Raw genomic sequence first — 15,119 nt, 5'->3', positions numbered from 1 at the left:
GCCGCCGAGCGCCGCGCACTCCGCCGCAAAGTGTCGCAAAGCGCGCCCCTGCCCGTGCGCCCGCCCGGGGCGCTGCCGCAAAGCGCGGCCGGGAAGATGGCGGCGCGCTGGGCGCTGAGCGCGGGTGAGGCTGAGGGGACGCGGCGCTGCTTTGGGAGGGGCTCGCTGGAGAGGAGGACACCGGGTTAATCGCAGGGATGGAGCAGCTCTCGTGTGAGGAAAGGCTGGGGGAATTGGGGTTGGTCAGCCTGGAGAAGAGAGGCCTCGGGGTGACAAGTTGTATCCTTCCAGTGTCGGAAGGGAGCGTCCAGGAGTGATGGAGTGAGAGTGTTTGCAAGCCGAGTGACAGGATGAGGGGGACGGCTTCAAACTGCCAGCGAGTAGGTTTAGATTAGGTATTATGAAGAAATTCTTCCCCGTGAGGGTGGTGAGGCCCTGGCACAGTTACCCAGGGAAGCTGTGACTGCACCTGGATCCCTGGAAGTGTCCAAGGCTGGGCTGGATGGGACTGGGAGCAGCCTGGGACAGTTGAAGGTGTCCTGGCCATGGCGAGGGTCCCTTCCAACCCAAACCATGCTGTGATTTTACCATTCTGTTCATGCCTCCCTCGCTTTCCCTTCCCCTCCCTTCAGGTGCTGCCTGGGCACGGGGTCTCGTCAGCTGGGCACGGCCAGAGAGGTGAGTCTGGCCCTGTCACCCCTGCCCCGGGCAGTGGGACAGGCATTGCCCTGCTTGGGCACCTGGGGCTGGGCTCTGGGCTGCCCTGGCTTGGCCATCTCACCCACCCTGGAGCTGTGGACACAGGTCACTCTCTGCCCCTGTGGTGTCTTTCTGTGTATTCAGAGCTTGTGCCATGATAGAGGTGTCCCTCCCCAGTCACTGCTGTCCTTACTTGCTGAAGTTTCCCCTCATTCTGGAGGAATCCCACAGTTGTGCTGTAGGAGCACTGGAACTGCCAGCTGTGCCCCTGCAAATACCTGCAAAAATATTCCATGACATTGAAATATGTGTGTTATGCTGATTTCTGCTCACATATTATTGTGAGCAGTGGTGTACAATGCTCTTTTGGCTGTTTGTCTGTTGTTTTTAAGATGCTTTGCACAGATTGGCCACACACACAAAGACATTCAAGGCTCAGGGAAACTCACAGTATTTGGTCTTGAACTCATCTGTTTCTTGTAGTCACCAGTGGCTTCCCACTGCTGCTTTAACCAGCTTGGTTTTTCAGAATCTGAGCTGAGCAAACTGCCTGAAAATTGATTTTATTGCTATCAGCTGTCTGGGTTTTGGATTGACTTGATTGTGTTTTGGGACTGGTTTAGAACACCTCTCTTTTCAAATTTCCCAATGTTTATAAACCTTTAATGCTCTGAGATACTCAGCCCCTTGAAAAGCTAGAAAATTTCACTGCTAAATGTGTTGTTGGTAAAAGAAATAAATATAGAAAGTACCTTGGGAAAGGTACAAATGGTTTGTGTGAGTCCTGAACCCCACGAGAGCATCAGAAGAGAGGTGGCTGTGACTTTGTGTGACAGTCTGAGGACACTTCATGTGGAATCCCATACCAACATTCATGGTTTGCTTTAAGAAGCTTGAGTCTTGCTGAGTTAAAAAGCCCTTTCAGCATAAACTACAAAGGATTCAATAGTTTGGTTTTTTGAGTGTACAAATGTGCTGGTTCTCTCTTTTGAGACAGCAAGTTCACAATTTTCCAGATAAACTGGGCAGGGACAAAGCACTCTTGTGTTCAGCAGCTGAGGCTGAGGTCTTGTCTTGCAGGTGGCTGCCATCTGGGAGCCTTTTTCCTCTGTCCTGCATCCACACCAGCACATCCCTGCAGAAAATTGGGAAGTGGGAGAAGAAGAACAGGATTGTTTACCCTCCCCAGCTGCCTGGAGAGCCTCGCAGACCAGCTGTAAGGATGCACCTGAGCATGTCCTAACCTGAGAATGTTTAGCAATTTCTGAACAGGTTGTCACTGTCTGCACAGGGTGGCTGCACAAGGCATTAGTTTGAAAGCTTGTTTGCTCATTTTTTAGGATTTTATTCAGTTTTTGGCTGTATTGTAGAAGTTGGTATCACTTGGAATTCTTTCCATCTCTAAATTATATTGGAGCCTTGAGTTACTGGGGGCTGCTCACTTACTCAGTGTGTGGTTCAAGCTGCAAGGGGCCCATCCTCTGTTTGTAGAAGTTTCTGAACTACAAGGAGGTAGAAGTTATACTGTCAAGAGCTGATATTCTGTAATTCCATTGTTCTTATTTTTCTTCATTAGGAATTGATGTGTTGTGGCTTCTGTTAGACACCCTGCTCAGCAAAGTAAAAGTATTTCCATCTGAAAAGAAATGGGGTTTTTTTTAGGCATGTATTCTGTGGGCCATGAGCATTTATTGATTGCTTTTGTGAACATTTTTCTCATTGTGGCCTAGCACACAGAAATCCCTGCTGTGGGCTGTGCTGACTGGTGCAGTGTGTGTGAAAATGCAGCTATTGACAGACTTGTTTATTAAATCAGTGTTTTCCCTGTTTATCAAGAGTTCCATCTCTTTCAAATTTGTATTGATGTTAGATTCTACCAGCTGGTGCTGGTCCCTGTTAGGAATAATGTAAAATGGGTCTGTGGAGGCAGCTCTTTGTGCCAAACTTGAAACCCTCTTCACTTCTCCAGGGCTAATTAAGTTCATTCTGGTGATATTGTTTACTTGCTCTCCCAGTAAGTGGAGTTGACAGCAGGGTAATATTTTTAAGGCTGAATGGGCATGTCAATCTTTGCTTCTAAAGTGGGGAGAATGAGAGGAAAAGATGGTGATAAACCTTCTGATTATCCTTCTCAGGGACTTCTGCTTATAAACTGTCATTAGATTAAATTAAAATTTCCTGTGTGCCAGCATCTTTTTTTAGTGCTTTCAGTTTCAAATGTCAAAGCTATGTGCTGTTCTCATAGTAGGCAGAGACATTCTTATTTTATTCCTAGTAAGAACATAGATTGTGGAGCAGACATGGATGGTCCATTCCTGTTTTCACAGCACAAAATTACTCATCCTTTAACTTTTTTTTTTTTTTTTGCCCCTAGGAAATATATCACTGTCGAAGAGAAATAAAATACAGCAAAGATAAGATGTGGTATCTGGCAAAACTGGTAAGCAAAGAGTACTTGGTACTGTACTTGAGAGAATGCAAAATTTAATTGCTCTATTTGTCTTAAGAGTCTCATTTAATCACAGTTTAATCAGCACGTTTATAGCAGAGTCCTGGGGGTGAGCATGGATCTGGAGAGGAATGCCTTTAGTTTGGTTTAGCTGTAAGGTATTACATTGAAGAAATAGTAATTAAGGAAATGACTATATTTTTGTTTTTATCATAGCAGTATAATTTAAATGTTGTCTTCTGAATAAGAGAAAGGAAATACTTGTAAATGCAGAAGTTAATTTTAACACTTTGATTGCAGATAAAAGGAATGTCCATTGATCAGGCTCTCGCTCAGCTGGAATTCAGTGACAAAAAGGGAGCAAAGGTGATCAAAGAGGTAAATAGCAGTATTCTTTAACACTCATGCTTTCCAGAAAACTTTAAAATCAATACCTGTCACCAGAAGTTTGGAGGTGTTTCTGCTTCTGTGGGTTTTTGTGTTTCAAGTAAGCCTGTTGGGAGCACATTCTAACAACATATTTTTGTTACAGTCAGGTAATGTTGTGACTTATGAATATGTTGGGGTCACTTCTGCTGGCTGTTCTAACTTGGCATGGTGATAAATTCCATGTGGGTGTGCTCTCCAGCAGTGCTTGGTGTTAAGTTCATGGTGAAAGGTGCAGAATCCTGGTCACTAATGGCTGCTACATCTGTGTGCTCTGGTTCTTAAACTGTAAGAGAGGAGGGACATTATTGAGGAGAGGACTGAGTTCTGTAAAGACACAAAAGCTCTGAATACACTGTGGTAGTTTGGATTCTCAAATTACTCATTTTCTTGGCTAAAGTGTTGACTTCTAGTATAATTATGGCAAAGAAATGTCCTGTATTAGCTGAAAAGATTGAATGGACCAAGTTCATTTTGCCTACCTTGGAATTTATTTCTAGCCAGATGTCTAAGTACACAAAGGTCTGTGGAGGGAAGGCTGACAAATGCTGGTGGAAACCAACTTTTCCACTTCCTTTCCTCCCCAAAAATGTAATAAAATTGTCCTGAGGCTTTTTCATTCTATGCAAGGAACATCCTTATGTAAAAGATGCTTGTCTTTTAACAGTTTTTATCTTTATAAAATACTTTTTCTATAACTGACTTAAACTTGCAATTTCTTTCATGTTATCTAGAGATAAGAAATAGCATTGCTTAAATTCCTCAGTATTTCAATTTCTTTACCTTTTGTTACAGGTTCTGTTAGAAGCACAGGAAATGGCAGTAAGAAAGCACAATGTGGAATTCAAATCAAACTTACACATAGGTACATTGTTTTTAATTTAGTGCATTAGAAAAATGTCATCCTACTCTATCCTACCCTGTGAAACTGTGTTATATTTAATAAGATTTTGATGCTTGAAATCACCAGAAGTGAATAGAGGATAGTTCCTGCTAAACTTAACTTTACCAAAACATGAAAGGCACATGTTTGCAGCATTTTTAAGATGGATATATCCATCTGAGAATGGAATTTCTGCAAACAGTTTCTAGTTTTTAATGTTGCCAGTCAGAGATGCTGGAAGCTTTGTCTGGGGCTGGTACAATTTGATTTGCAGAATCAAAGTTAAACTTCCAGACACAGTATAAAAGTAAAGGGGTAATGACAGTAAACTTCTTAATAAAAAGGCTTGTATGTAGATGTTTGCAGGATAATAACTAAAGTGCTTTTTAGCCTAGAAAATGTTAGTGAAATGTTTGCTCTTAGGTGTTTTGAGGCCCATAGAAAAAAATTCCCATTTGTCTCATAGGGGATAAATTTTACTCAACTGACCTCATAAGCTTAAAGTCACCTGGACTGTAGAGAGATTTGATTAGAATTCTTTGGAGCCTTCCAGGCCTCTGCCACAAGAAGGCTGAGCTGTAGTGCAGGACTGGATGTGCAGATAATGAAAATGCCTGTGATGAATGCAATAAAGGCAGAAAGGAGGGAAAATGAAGTCTGTAAGACTTCACAGGAATTCATGAGACAAACTACTGAAAGGCAGTGAAATGAATACCACCTCCAGAAGAGCTGTATAATCTAGTAAGTGCTCAGTGTGACTTGTCCTTCAGCACATATTTATCTTTGTGTGCCTGCCTTCTAAATTCCCCTTTTTGGTGCTCCTGGAGAGCGTTAATGCAGCTCACAGGTTCCTCTGTAGCAGCAATCTGCTAAATGTAACAGAAGAGAGATGGAGGGGAGAATCCCAAGTAGAATTAACTTCCTAGAAGCAGCCATGAAAGATCCCCTGGCAAGAGAGGTGTTTTATTGCAGCTGTAGCAGCTTGTGCTCAACTGAGCCATCTTCTTTCTCTCCCTGTCCTGTTTCCTCAGCGGAGTCGCAGACGGGCAGGGGCCGTTACGTGAAGCGCCTGCGGTGCCACGGCAAGGGCATGTTTGGCATGATGAAAATCAGCAGGTGCCACTACTTTGTGAAGCTGGTGGAAGGTCCTCCTCCTCCCCCAGAGCCACCAAGGACTGGCTTTGACCAAGCAAAGGAATACGTGCAGCAGCTGAGGAACAGAACCCTGGTTCACACACTGTGACACACTGCAGTGGCTGTATAGGTGTCTCATGTTGGGCAATTGTGTAAAGGAATAATTAAAGTCATGGTTTAGTTATATCTTTGGTGCTGCTGGATGATGTGAGAAAAATCATGGGTTTTTCCTTATTTGTCAAGGTAAGGGTATGGAAAAATCTTGGAGCAGCAGATGTTACTTGTTCTGAGTTACTTGGACCACAGCATTCAAGCTCGACTTTGGACTGTCAAATCTAAAACATATGGTGCTGTTATACAGCTTGGTGTCTCTGCTATGTATGGTGAGGCTTCTGTTGAAAAACTGTGTGCTTGACAGTCATGCTGCAAGATCAAACCTCAAACTAAAATTTGACATCTTAAAGTAGTTACAACATTGGAAGAAAACAAGTAACAGTGGACAAAGCCAAGTAACAATAATATCTCAGAATATCAGACATTAATTTTTGGCTTATCTGGGCTGTGACAGCCTTCATTGTGTGTCTTGGGAATTGTGTCTGGGAGAGGGAAATAAAAAAATCCTTGGAAGTTCAGGCTCTGGCAGTCAGTAGGTGGCAATATTTAGTCTGTCAGAGAGCAGGTGGCAGTGAAAACTTCCAGAATGGTCAAACTCTTGGATTTTGCCCGTGGCATTAATAATCTGATACAGGCATGGAGTTCAGGCTGTTCTCTCTGGAAATTCATTGTGGATAATAGGCAAAATATGGAGAAAAGCTTTTTTTTGGTGCATAATTCTGCATTGTCTGGAAACAAATTGCTTTTGTAACATGGAGAAAAGTGAAACACTCCATGGATTTTGTATGGAATGGCTTGTTGCATATACAAATCAGGCTTTCAGATCTCTGATAACAATCCCATTTTTATCATTACTTCTTTGAAGAGAAGAGGACTGAGATTGATAGGGGGAATCTCATTTCACTCAAGTCAAATTTTCACATCAAGATGGTCACAATTGATGACCATCAGCATAAAAACAGAATGAGCAGCTGCTTGTACATGTAAATGTCTGATATTTAGACCTTTCTTTTCCATTCTGGTAACACTGGAGTGGGAGATAGCTTGCTTACCTCATTTGGCTCTTTTTACTGCAACAACTCATGGTAGCTTTTCTTACATGTGCTTACTTTGATCAGTATTGGCTGATGGGAAAGGCAAAGTTCCTGTAAGGAAACAAATTTTTTTTATTGTCTTGACAAAGGCTGGTACAGAGTGATTTCTTTTGGCTACCAAAGAAAGGGTTTCATGATGTTTAGAAGCACATTGAGAGCTCAGTACCTTTAATGGGGGCCTATTTGCAATCTGGAACTCTGCAGTGCTCTTTTAAACACATTTCTTGCTGTAAAGCCACGATTTAGTAACTTGCCTGAAAGGTGTGTTCTGATAAAACTCTCTATCTCTGCAGTCCCTGATGTGTGTTTGAAGAACTGTTTCTGTTGTACTGTGATAAACAGCTGTGCTGGGCTCTGCCAGCTGCCCTTACACTCCTCTGTCACAGTGAATCTCTTACAAGTTGTGGCAAATTTGAATTGTTTATAATCTTTTGGGGGATCACTGATCTGGGAGAAGACTAAAGAATTGCAAAATAATCCAAGTTTAATAAGCATTCATATATATTACACTTAGACACATGTAAATATCTAAAACCTGGCTTCTAGGTATTTTATTCCAGTACCTATTTCTTCTGCATGCTGTAGATTTTGCTTCAGATCCTTTCTGGACCTCCAGAGAAGGCTGTATCCTTAGAGATATCATTACTTTGGTTATGAATCCACAGACAGAGAGAGAAGTGAGAAGATTTATTTTCCAGCTCCTTTATGATTTTCTGGTGGCCCTGAAAGTCCTTTGAACAAACAGACCTGGGCTTTAAAATTTTTCAGTTAAAAAGCAAGGTTGTTGCTTCTTGTTTTCTTCCTCAAGACAGTAAGTGGGAAAACTCATTTTTGGCATGTTTTTAGTATTCTTCTGTGCCTTGGTAGCATTTTCTGCTGTCTTAAACATGCATAACCCAGAGCTGATATTTATGGTGCAGGCTAAGGAAGCTCCACAGCTGTGTCTGTGCCAGGAGTGGTGGGAGATGGGGTGAGGTGAGGAGCTGCCTTGGTCCCTGCCTTTCCCTGGCAGGTGCTGAGAATGTCTGGAGTGGTTTCTGTGGTAGATCCATCAGAATGCTGGGAACTGAACCTTTTCCAGTTCAGTAAGTTGTAGTGACACAGCTTTATACTGACAAGTACTACATATAATTGTATATTTATAAATTTTAGAGGTTTGATTCTACTGTGCTTTCATGGTAATTAAGTACATCTGCACCTCAGTTAGGTGTTTGCTACAGATTCAGACACAAAATTCCATGCTAACTGCAATAAGCCTTTAGCAGATCATTTATTATAAAGGAATGTTTTAAAATGAACTGTCACCAGAAGGGATGAGGAGGCAGTGAGGCCTCAACTTGGTGCTGATTTCATGAGTAACATCTGGGGGCACTGTAAACTCACCATGGTGGGTGTTTGTGCTGCTGGTACAGAAACAGCAGAAGGAGCAAGTACAGGAGAAGGTGTGAGGCTTCAGGGAAATCTGGAGAGCAATGTGAGATTTAACTGAGGAGAAACTTGTAAACCTGCTGTTGGGCTTGTTCATAAACATTTTGAAGTATCCAGTGAGGAGGTACAAGTACTTTAGTCAGGCAACCTGATATCTTTATGGATGTGTGTGGTTGTTTGTTTTTTCCTTTTTAAGACTTCTGGGCAGTTGTTAATGAGGTGGTTCATCAAAGGTAGAGTAAGAAAGGCTCATGATTGTAGTTATAAAATGATCATCATCCTTTTTAAACATGGAAGATAAATGAGAGTGTGAGAGTCAGTGACTGGACAGTTGGGCACTGCTGGTTCTGGCCAGGTGTGTGCTGGGAGCTGCTGTGGTGAGCTGGGTTGCATTAGGGCTCAGCTGGTACCTGGGCACTGACAGCTGTGTTCAGTGACACAGGTGACAGCTGTGTTCAGTGACACAGGTGTGTTCAGTGACACAGGTGACAGCTGTGTTCAGTGACACGGGTGTGTTCAGTGACACGGGTGTGTTCAGTGACACAGGTGACAGCTGTGTTCAGTGACACAGGTGTGTTCAGTGACACAGGTGTGTTCAGTGACACAGGTGACCGGTGTGTTCAGTGACACAGGTGTGTTCAGTGACACAGGTGACAGCTGTGTTCAGTGACAGAGGTGACAGCTGTGTTCAGTGACACAGGTGTGTTCAGTGACACAGGTGACAGGTGTGTTCAGTGACACAGGTGTGTTCAGTGACACAGGTGTGTTTCAGTGACACAGGTGTGTTCAGTGACACAGGTGACAGCTGTGTTCAGTGACACAGGTGTGTTCAGTGACACAGGTGTGTTCAGTGACACAGGTGTGTTTCAGTGACACAGGTGTGTTCAGTGACACAGGTGACAGCTGTGTTCAGTGACACAGCTGTGTTCAGTGACACAGGTGACAGCTGTGTTCAGTGACACAGGTGACAGCTGTGTTCAGTGACACAGCTGTGTTCAGTGACACAGGTGTGTTCAGTGACACAGGTGACAGGTGTGTTCAGTGACACAGCTGTGTTCAGTGACACAGGTGACAGGTGTGTTCAGTGACACAGGTGTGTTCAGTGACACAGGTGACAGCTGTGTTCAGTGACACAGGTGTGTTCAGTGACACAGGTGACCGGTGTGTTCAGTGACACAGGTGTGTTCAGTGACACAGGTGTGTTCAGTGACACAGGTGACCGGTGTGTTCAGTGACACAGGTGTGTTCAGTGACACAGGTGTGTTCAGTGACACAGGTGACAGCTGTGCCCAGTGCCTCAGCTGTGTTGCTGTACCTGCTGTGAACTTGGTTTGGCCAAGGTTGTGCAGTACAAATCCTGTGATTCCCTGTTGGCACAAGCTGGAGCTGTGTGACACTCCTGTGCTGTCACTTGGGAAATCCTTCAGCCACTGGAGTGAAGGAGCAATAGGAGTCACTGCTTCCTGCCAGTCCCTATGAGAATCCACTGCTGGGATGCTGGAAAGTAATTTGCAAACACAATTCTGCTTTGAATAGAAATAAGGTTACTCCTAATGTCCTCAGTGAACCACAGAAGCTGAGTGTGACATTCCCCAGCATATGAGCTACAATCCTGCTGAAAAGGCCCTTAGTTCAGGCTCTTCAAAGAACAAGCCTTTATTGCTGAATGACATCTATCCAGCAGCACTTCAGCCATGTAATTTAAAATAATTAAAAGCTGAACAAAGTAAGAGACTGTAATGGCAGAAATAATCACACAAGTTGCTGTTTGCTGGAGCCTTACATGGTAAAAATAACTTGAGGAGAAAGTTTCAGGGACTGACTTTTGAGTACTTAGACTGAAGTAAGGAGCAAGATATCTCTTGGGAATAGTCAGTGAATGCAGAGCTCATTTTGTATTTACTCTGTAACATCAACACTCTCTGCTTGTCTCAAGGAAGTTGTACATTAGTACAGAGGGCAGGCTGCCATTGAAGGGAACAAGCCAAGGAGAAATTAGACATTCTTGGGCAAATTAGACTTGCACCTCAAGAGTATTAGCTGAGGAAATTAACCTAAAAGTCTACACTTGAAAACAATGACAAAATGTGGGGCAGAGCATGTGAATAACTTCTGGATGTGTGGTGGTGCCTGTGTGTATTGCACAGCAGTGCAGCCATCAGGGGCTGTGTGGTAAAGGACCTGTGGCACCCATGATCCAGCTCCCAGTGCTGTGCTGTTTACACTCCTTTACTGCTAGGAGTTTGTCTGCTATGTAGGTGACAATTTTCTATCCTAATAGAAAAGTTGCAAACCAGTTTTCTGTCTTCTGTTATTAATCAAACTCTGATGCCAGCTAAGAGTGGAGTAAAGGCATTTGTACGTGCTGTTGTGGGAAACTCCATCCATGTGCACAGCTAATAAGCTGGGAAATGTGTCTACAACTCTCCTATTGATTATCACCTTCAGAGCAAGATAAACATGGGTCCTTACTGGATGCTGGCTGTGTAAATTAAAACTTTATTTAAATGGAAGCAGAGTGAGATGCACTGCACTGGGCCAGTACAGGATTGCTGTTCAAAACCAGCTCCTCTAGATGCCCAACCCCTTCCCTTCTTTTTCCCCCCCTTAAGATTCCCAACAGTGCATTAAGATGAACTCAGTAGTTAGTAAATTTTCCCCTGTGTATTTTACAAGCTCAAGGTTATGGGCTAGAACAAGTAGTGCCATGCTGTAAATCAGGTGTAATGGAACAGCCTGGGAGAGTGCACAGGAGTCCTTCCCCTCACACTGTGTTTGTCCAAAAACTGAAGGGAGAGCTGGCACCAGCCCAGAAACCCCCACAAGTGGCTGATTAAATAATTAATAATTATTATTTAAATAATTATTTAATTATGCTTGTGCTGCTGCCCTCTCTCTTGACAGGTGAATGTGGCAAGACAATTTTCATTTTCTAAACCAAGGTGTAGCTAGAGAAATTTGAGTGTGAAACAACCAGAACTGAGGTGCCCTTAGGAGGGGAGGGTGGATTCCAAAGTCAGCGAAGGGAAGGAGCAAAATCACTTGAAACTGGGATTTACTTGGGGCTGACTGGAGTCAAGAGCAAGAATCAGAAGTCTGGTGCAGTTACACCTCTCTTACCTCCAAAAGTCAGTGGAAATTTCTGAGATCAAGGCGATACCAACTCAACTATTGGCTGAGTATCCAGAGGTGTCTGCATTTGTCTCTGTATGTCACACTTCATAGCAGAAATTCCCAGCTGTTCTCATCAAGTCCGAGGTGTTTCACAGATATTCTTCATTTTTCTTTTGCTCTTATTATCTGTCTCTTTAGGGGGCCTGTACTCACTGCTTTTGTGGGGATGGATGCTTGGAAAGCAATTATTGTTCATCTTCTCCATCTGGTCTGATGCTGGATATGCCTGTCTTTTTGAAGGCTTTCAGAGTCTGTGCTGGGAATGCATTTCTCTTCCTAGTGTTGAGAGATTTGTACTTTTAATGGATATTTGTTTTATCTATCACATGCTAGATTTATTCACTTGATAATCTCTCAGCAACACGGGCAATCTTCTCGTGTCCTGATCTAGTATGCAGGGATTTTATTCATGGAACAGTTTGGCTTTGGGCTGAGATTGCCATGAGAGGTGAAGCCTGCTGTGTGCTGAGTGTGCTCACCACCCCAGAGCAGCAGGGACTTGCAGGGAGCTGCAGCTGCTCTCAGGATGGTGCTCTCAGAAGCTTTCTTTACACATGTAATGTATGAGTAAGTTGCTGTGTGGTGCATGGCTTTCCTTCCCAGAGCACGCCCTTCTTTAATGTGATTTCTTGCTGATAAGGGAGGCTTCCTGATGGAATTTTTGCAATGATTCCCTGTGCTCAGTTAACCACTTCTGGGTATCTTAGGAGTTCTTTTTTACATGTCTGCTTTGATAAAAAACAAAGGCATCATTCCTTCTTCAAGTTGTGTTTTGTTAGTTGGAAAATGAGGTGGAAAAGCAAAATACTGCTTTAATAAAGTGACATTTCTGCCCCACTCCAGCACACTCCTGGAATTAACTCAGTATCATTTTGCCTGAATGTAAGATATTAACATTTCTTTCTATCTACAGCAGGGAAAAACAACAGGTCTTTTGTTCTCTGACACAGAAGCTTCCAACTTATTACTCACTTAAAAAAAAAACCTCCACAAACTTAATTCAGATCCTTTATCACACAGCATCCTATCTTTATTTTTCAGAGATATTCTCAGATGTTATGTTTGTTCTGATAGCAATCACAGGGGCCAAAATCCCAGGTTTCAGGAGGAGGCTGATAATAAATCTTTCTGATATGGTTCTTGGGAAAGCAGAGCAATGGGGGTGATGAGCCAGGGGTGCTTCATATACCCACAAGGTGAAAAGCAACAGCAGCCCCTGTGGTTGACAGTTCCTTGGCACAACTGTGACTTTGGCAAGTCAATACCCTCATGGCACTGACAGCATAAACATTTTGTGGCAACTGTGCAATGCAGGCAGCCAATTATTTTACTAATGATTTCTTCTCACTGCTCTCCTTGTCCTCCATCTGCCCTAGAGAGAAAAACTTTCTGCCCTGTACTTTGCCCTCATGGATAATGGCAATAATATTTTCATTCTGTAAAAATGTGGTGCTGATACTGCAGTAGCTGTGCTGTGTGGGACTTGGCTGTGTGATTACTGCTCCTCCCCTAAGTTCTCCCCATTTTCCAGACATTTCTAGACCCTGTCTGTGACTGTGGTAGCTGTAGCAGGAATAGTCTGAGTTTGCATCCCCAGTGACTTCTGTCTGAGCTCCATCCTGCAGGTACCAGATTTCTCCAGCCTCTGAGCTACCTGGGCTAAAGGGGAAGCACTCAGCAGTGAAAAGGTGACTTCAGATACTCCTCCTGCACTGATTTTAAAAGGAGAGAGGTGCAGCTTCCCAATTGAAGACTGTCCTCTGCCTCACCACTCCTGTCAGCTATGGAATCCAACACAGCCCTTTTGTGCAGAGACAGTGATGAAGTGGTTATTAAATGCAATAGAAATCATTCAGGCCCCTTTTGATTAAAAGTTTCACTCTTATCTTTCTGGCTTTCTATGTTTTTGGAAAAGAGCTCAGCAGAGACACAGAACCAAAGAGGGAAACACTTCCCTGCTTTGTTGTTTTGAGGGGATGGGGCTTCCAAGCACACAAAGGTAGTGTTTGCCTCTAAAATAAATGTTTGATATATTAAGATACAAATCTTAACCTTGAGACACTGGGACCCTTTCCTACCCAGCCTGGCCATTTGAGCAGTGATCCAAGTGCATTAAACTGTGTGGAAATGTTATCTTCTGGGTACTCATCATGGAATAAAGCACCAAACATTTAAGAAATAACTATTACTTTGCACATAACACATGCCAGAGAAAGAGTGTGAAAAAAATGTCAGCACCCTTCTATCAGTCAGCTCTTTTGAATAAAAACTTAAAGTATTAATTTAAATCAACTGAAAGGCATTAAAAACTTGATGTTCTCCTTGCCCCAGAAGTACTCTGCTGATAAGAAACAAATTAAAAATGCAGAGTTTTCAAGTAGCAAAAAATGCTGCATATTTTAAATGAAGTTGGTCTTTTTATGTGTAGTGTTTTGGACTAAAAAAATAATATTAAATGCACATAAAAATGATTACTGTAAATGGTGAAGACATCAAAGTTTGGCATCAAAGTTAAATGAAAGTGCTTGGAAGTCTGTTTGTTTGATCTGTACATAAATAAGCTTTAAAAGAAGCCAGGGCACTCTTAAACAGCTGGAACTGGGTAGCCAGTTCAACTTCCTCTGCATCCCAGATTCCCAAAGTAGGTTAGATCCAAACATGGTCAGTATTTTTGGGATTTTTGTGTTTGCCCAGTGTGCTTCTCTGCCAGTGCACCAGGGAAAATGAGTTGGCAGAAAACACAAAGTTACAGGCTCTTAAAAAACACAGAGTGAGTGAATCCAGGACAATGAAATAAATGCCTTTTTCCTCTTCTGGTTTTGGCATGAGGTTATCAAAAGGAAGGTGAAAGATGAGTCCTTGACCTTGTTGTTAACTCCATTCCTCCTGAGTGTGTTTCACTCCCCGTTCCTGGGTTGGTGGGAAGTGTGAATTAGGAATATGGGTCAAAGCTCTGTTAATTTATAGCAGCTAAAGATCTGCTACAGAACCAAGCCACACTAATGTTCAGTTCATTTTAGTTTGCTCTTAGAGAAAAAATCCTGACAGACTTGAGATGTGGGATCTGCAGGAAAATGTGGGACTTAGTGCCTTTCACCTTCACCTTTCACTGTGCTTTACAGGGATTACTCCTGCAGGAACCTGCACGGTGCAGAGCAGTGTCTGAGCCCTGGGAGCTCTTTGGGAGTGGTGCAAATGTGAGACCTTTATCTACAGAGAGCCAAACTGCAGCTCATTTCATTTGAGGAATGCAAGTTGTGAGCAACTGGAAGCAAGACTTCAAAGAAAACCTCCTTGGCTCCTGTGACTTTTGTTTGGCAGCCCAGACCTTTGGGATCAGCAGACTTTCAGCACTTAAGGGTGAATGGCAGTCAATAAAACTTGTTCTTAAAACCTCTACAAATTCACCCTGTTTCATTTGGCTTCTAATCAGGGCTCCTCCATCACAACCCTTTCCCCAGAGCCCTAAGCTGGAGCTGCCTGTGCTCCAAAGGAAGATGTTGTGCTTTGAAGAGCAGCATGAAAGGCCATGTGTTACCTGACACAGGAGAACATGCTGCTCCTCCAGCTGCCCTGTGCTTGTAGCCCTGGAGTTCAGTGTGCATCCAAGCCCCTGCTTTTGCAGATGGTGACTTCAAGGCTCCTGCAGGGGCTGCTGCATGAGGTCACTGCAGGGCAGCCAGTGAGCAAAGTCTTAGTTGAGGACTTGCCCTTCAAA

At 43.3% G+C, this 15,119-nt stretch overlaps 1 protein-coding gene across 1 annotated transcript; it reads left to right on the top strand.

Moving 5' to 3' along the window:
* The first annotated feature begins 24 nt into the window (after nt 1-24).
* Nucleotides 25-6,223, top strand: MRPL22 (mitochondrial ribosomal protein L22). Its single transcript, XM_054643203.2, has 7 exons — nt 25-124; nt 633-678; nt 1,780-1,915; nt 3,074-3,139; nt 3,449-3,526; nt 4,370-4,439; nt 5,489-6,223. Exons 1-7 carry the CDS (start codon nt 97-99, stop codon nt 5,698-5,700), a joined length of 636 nt encoding a protein of 211 aa, XP_054499178.2. The 5' UTR covers nt 25-96; the 3' UTR covers nt 5,701-6,223.
* Nucleotides 6,224-15,119: the final 8,896 nt, after the last annotated feature.

This window comes from Agelaius phoeniceus, chromosome 15 (genome assembly GCF_051311805.1).
Source record: "Agelaius phoeniceus isolate bAgePho1 chromosome 15, bAgePho1.hap1, whole genome shotgun sequence".
In the NCBI taxonomy this organism is placed as follows: domain Eukaryota; kingdom Metazoa; phylum Chordata; class Aves; order Passeriformes; family Icteridae; genus Agelaius; species Agelaius phoeniceus.
The sequence above is the reverse complement of the archived record's forward strand: the minus strand, read 5'-3'. Positions and strand labels throughout refer to the sequence as shown.

Bases quoted from the DNA above. Each gene is read 5' to 3' on its own strand.
- MRPL22 (XM_054643203.2), top strand. From the start codon at position 97: ATGGCGGCGCGCTGGGCGCTGAGCGCGG. The intron at 125-632 runs GTGAGGCTGAGG...CCCTCCCTTCAG, and splicing joins GCGCTGGGCGCTGAGCGCGG to GTGCTGCCTGGGCACGGGGT. The intron at 3,527-4,369 runs GTAAATAGCAGT...CTTTTGTTACAG, and splicing joins GAGCAAAGGTGATCAAAGAG to GTTCTGTTAGAAGCACAGGA.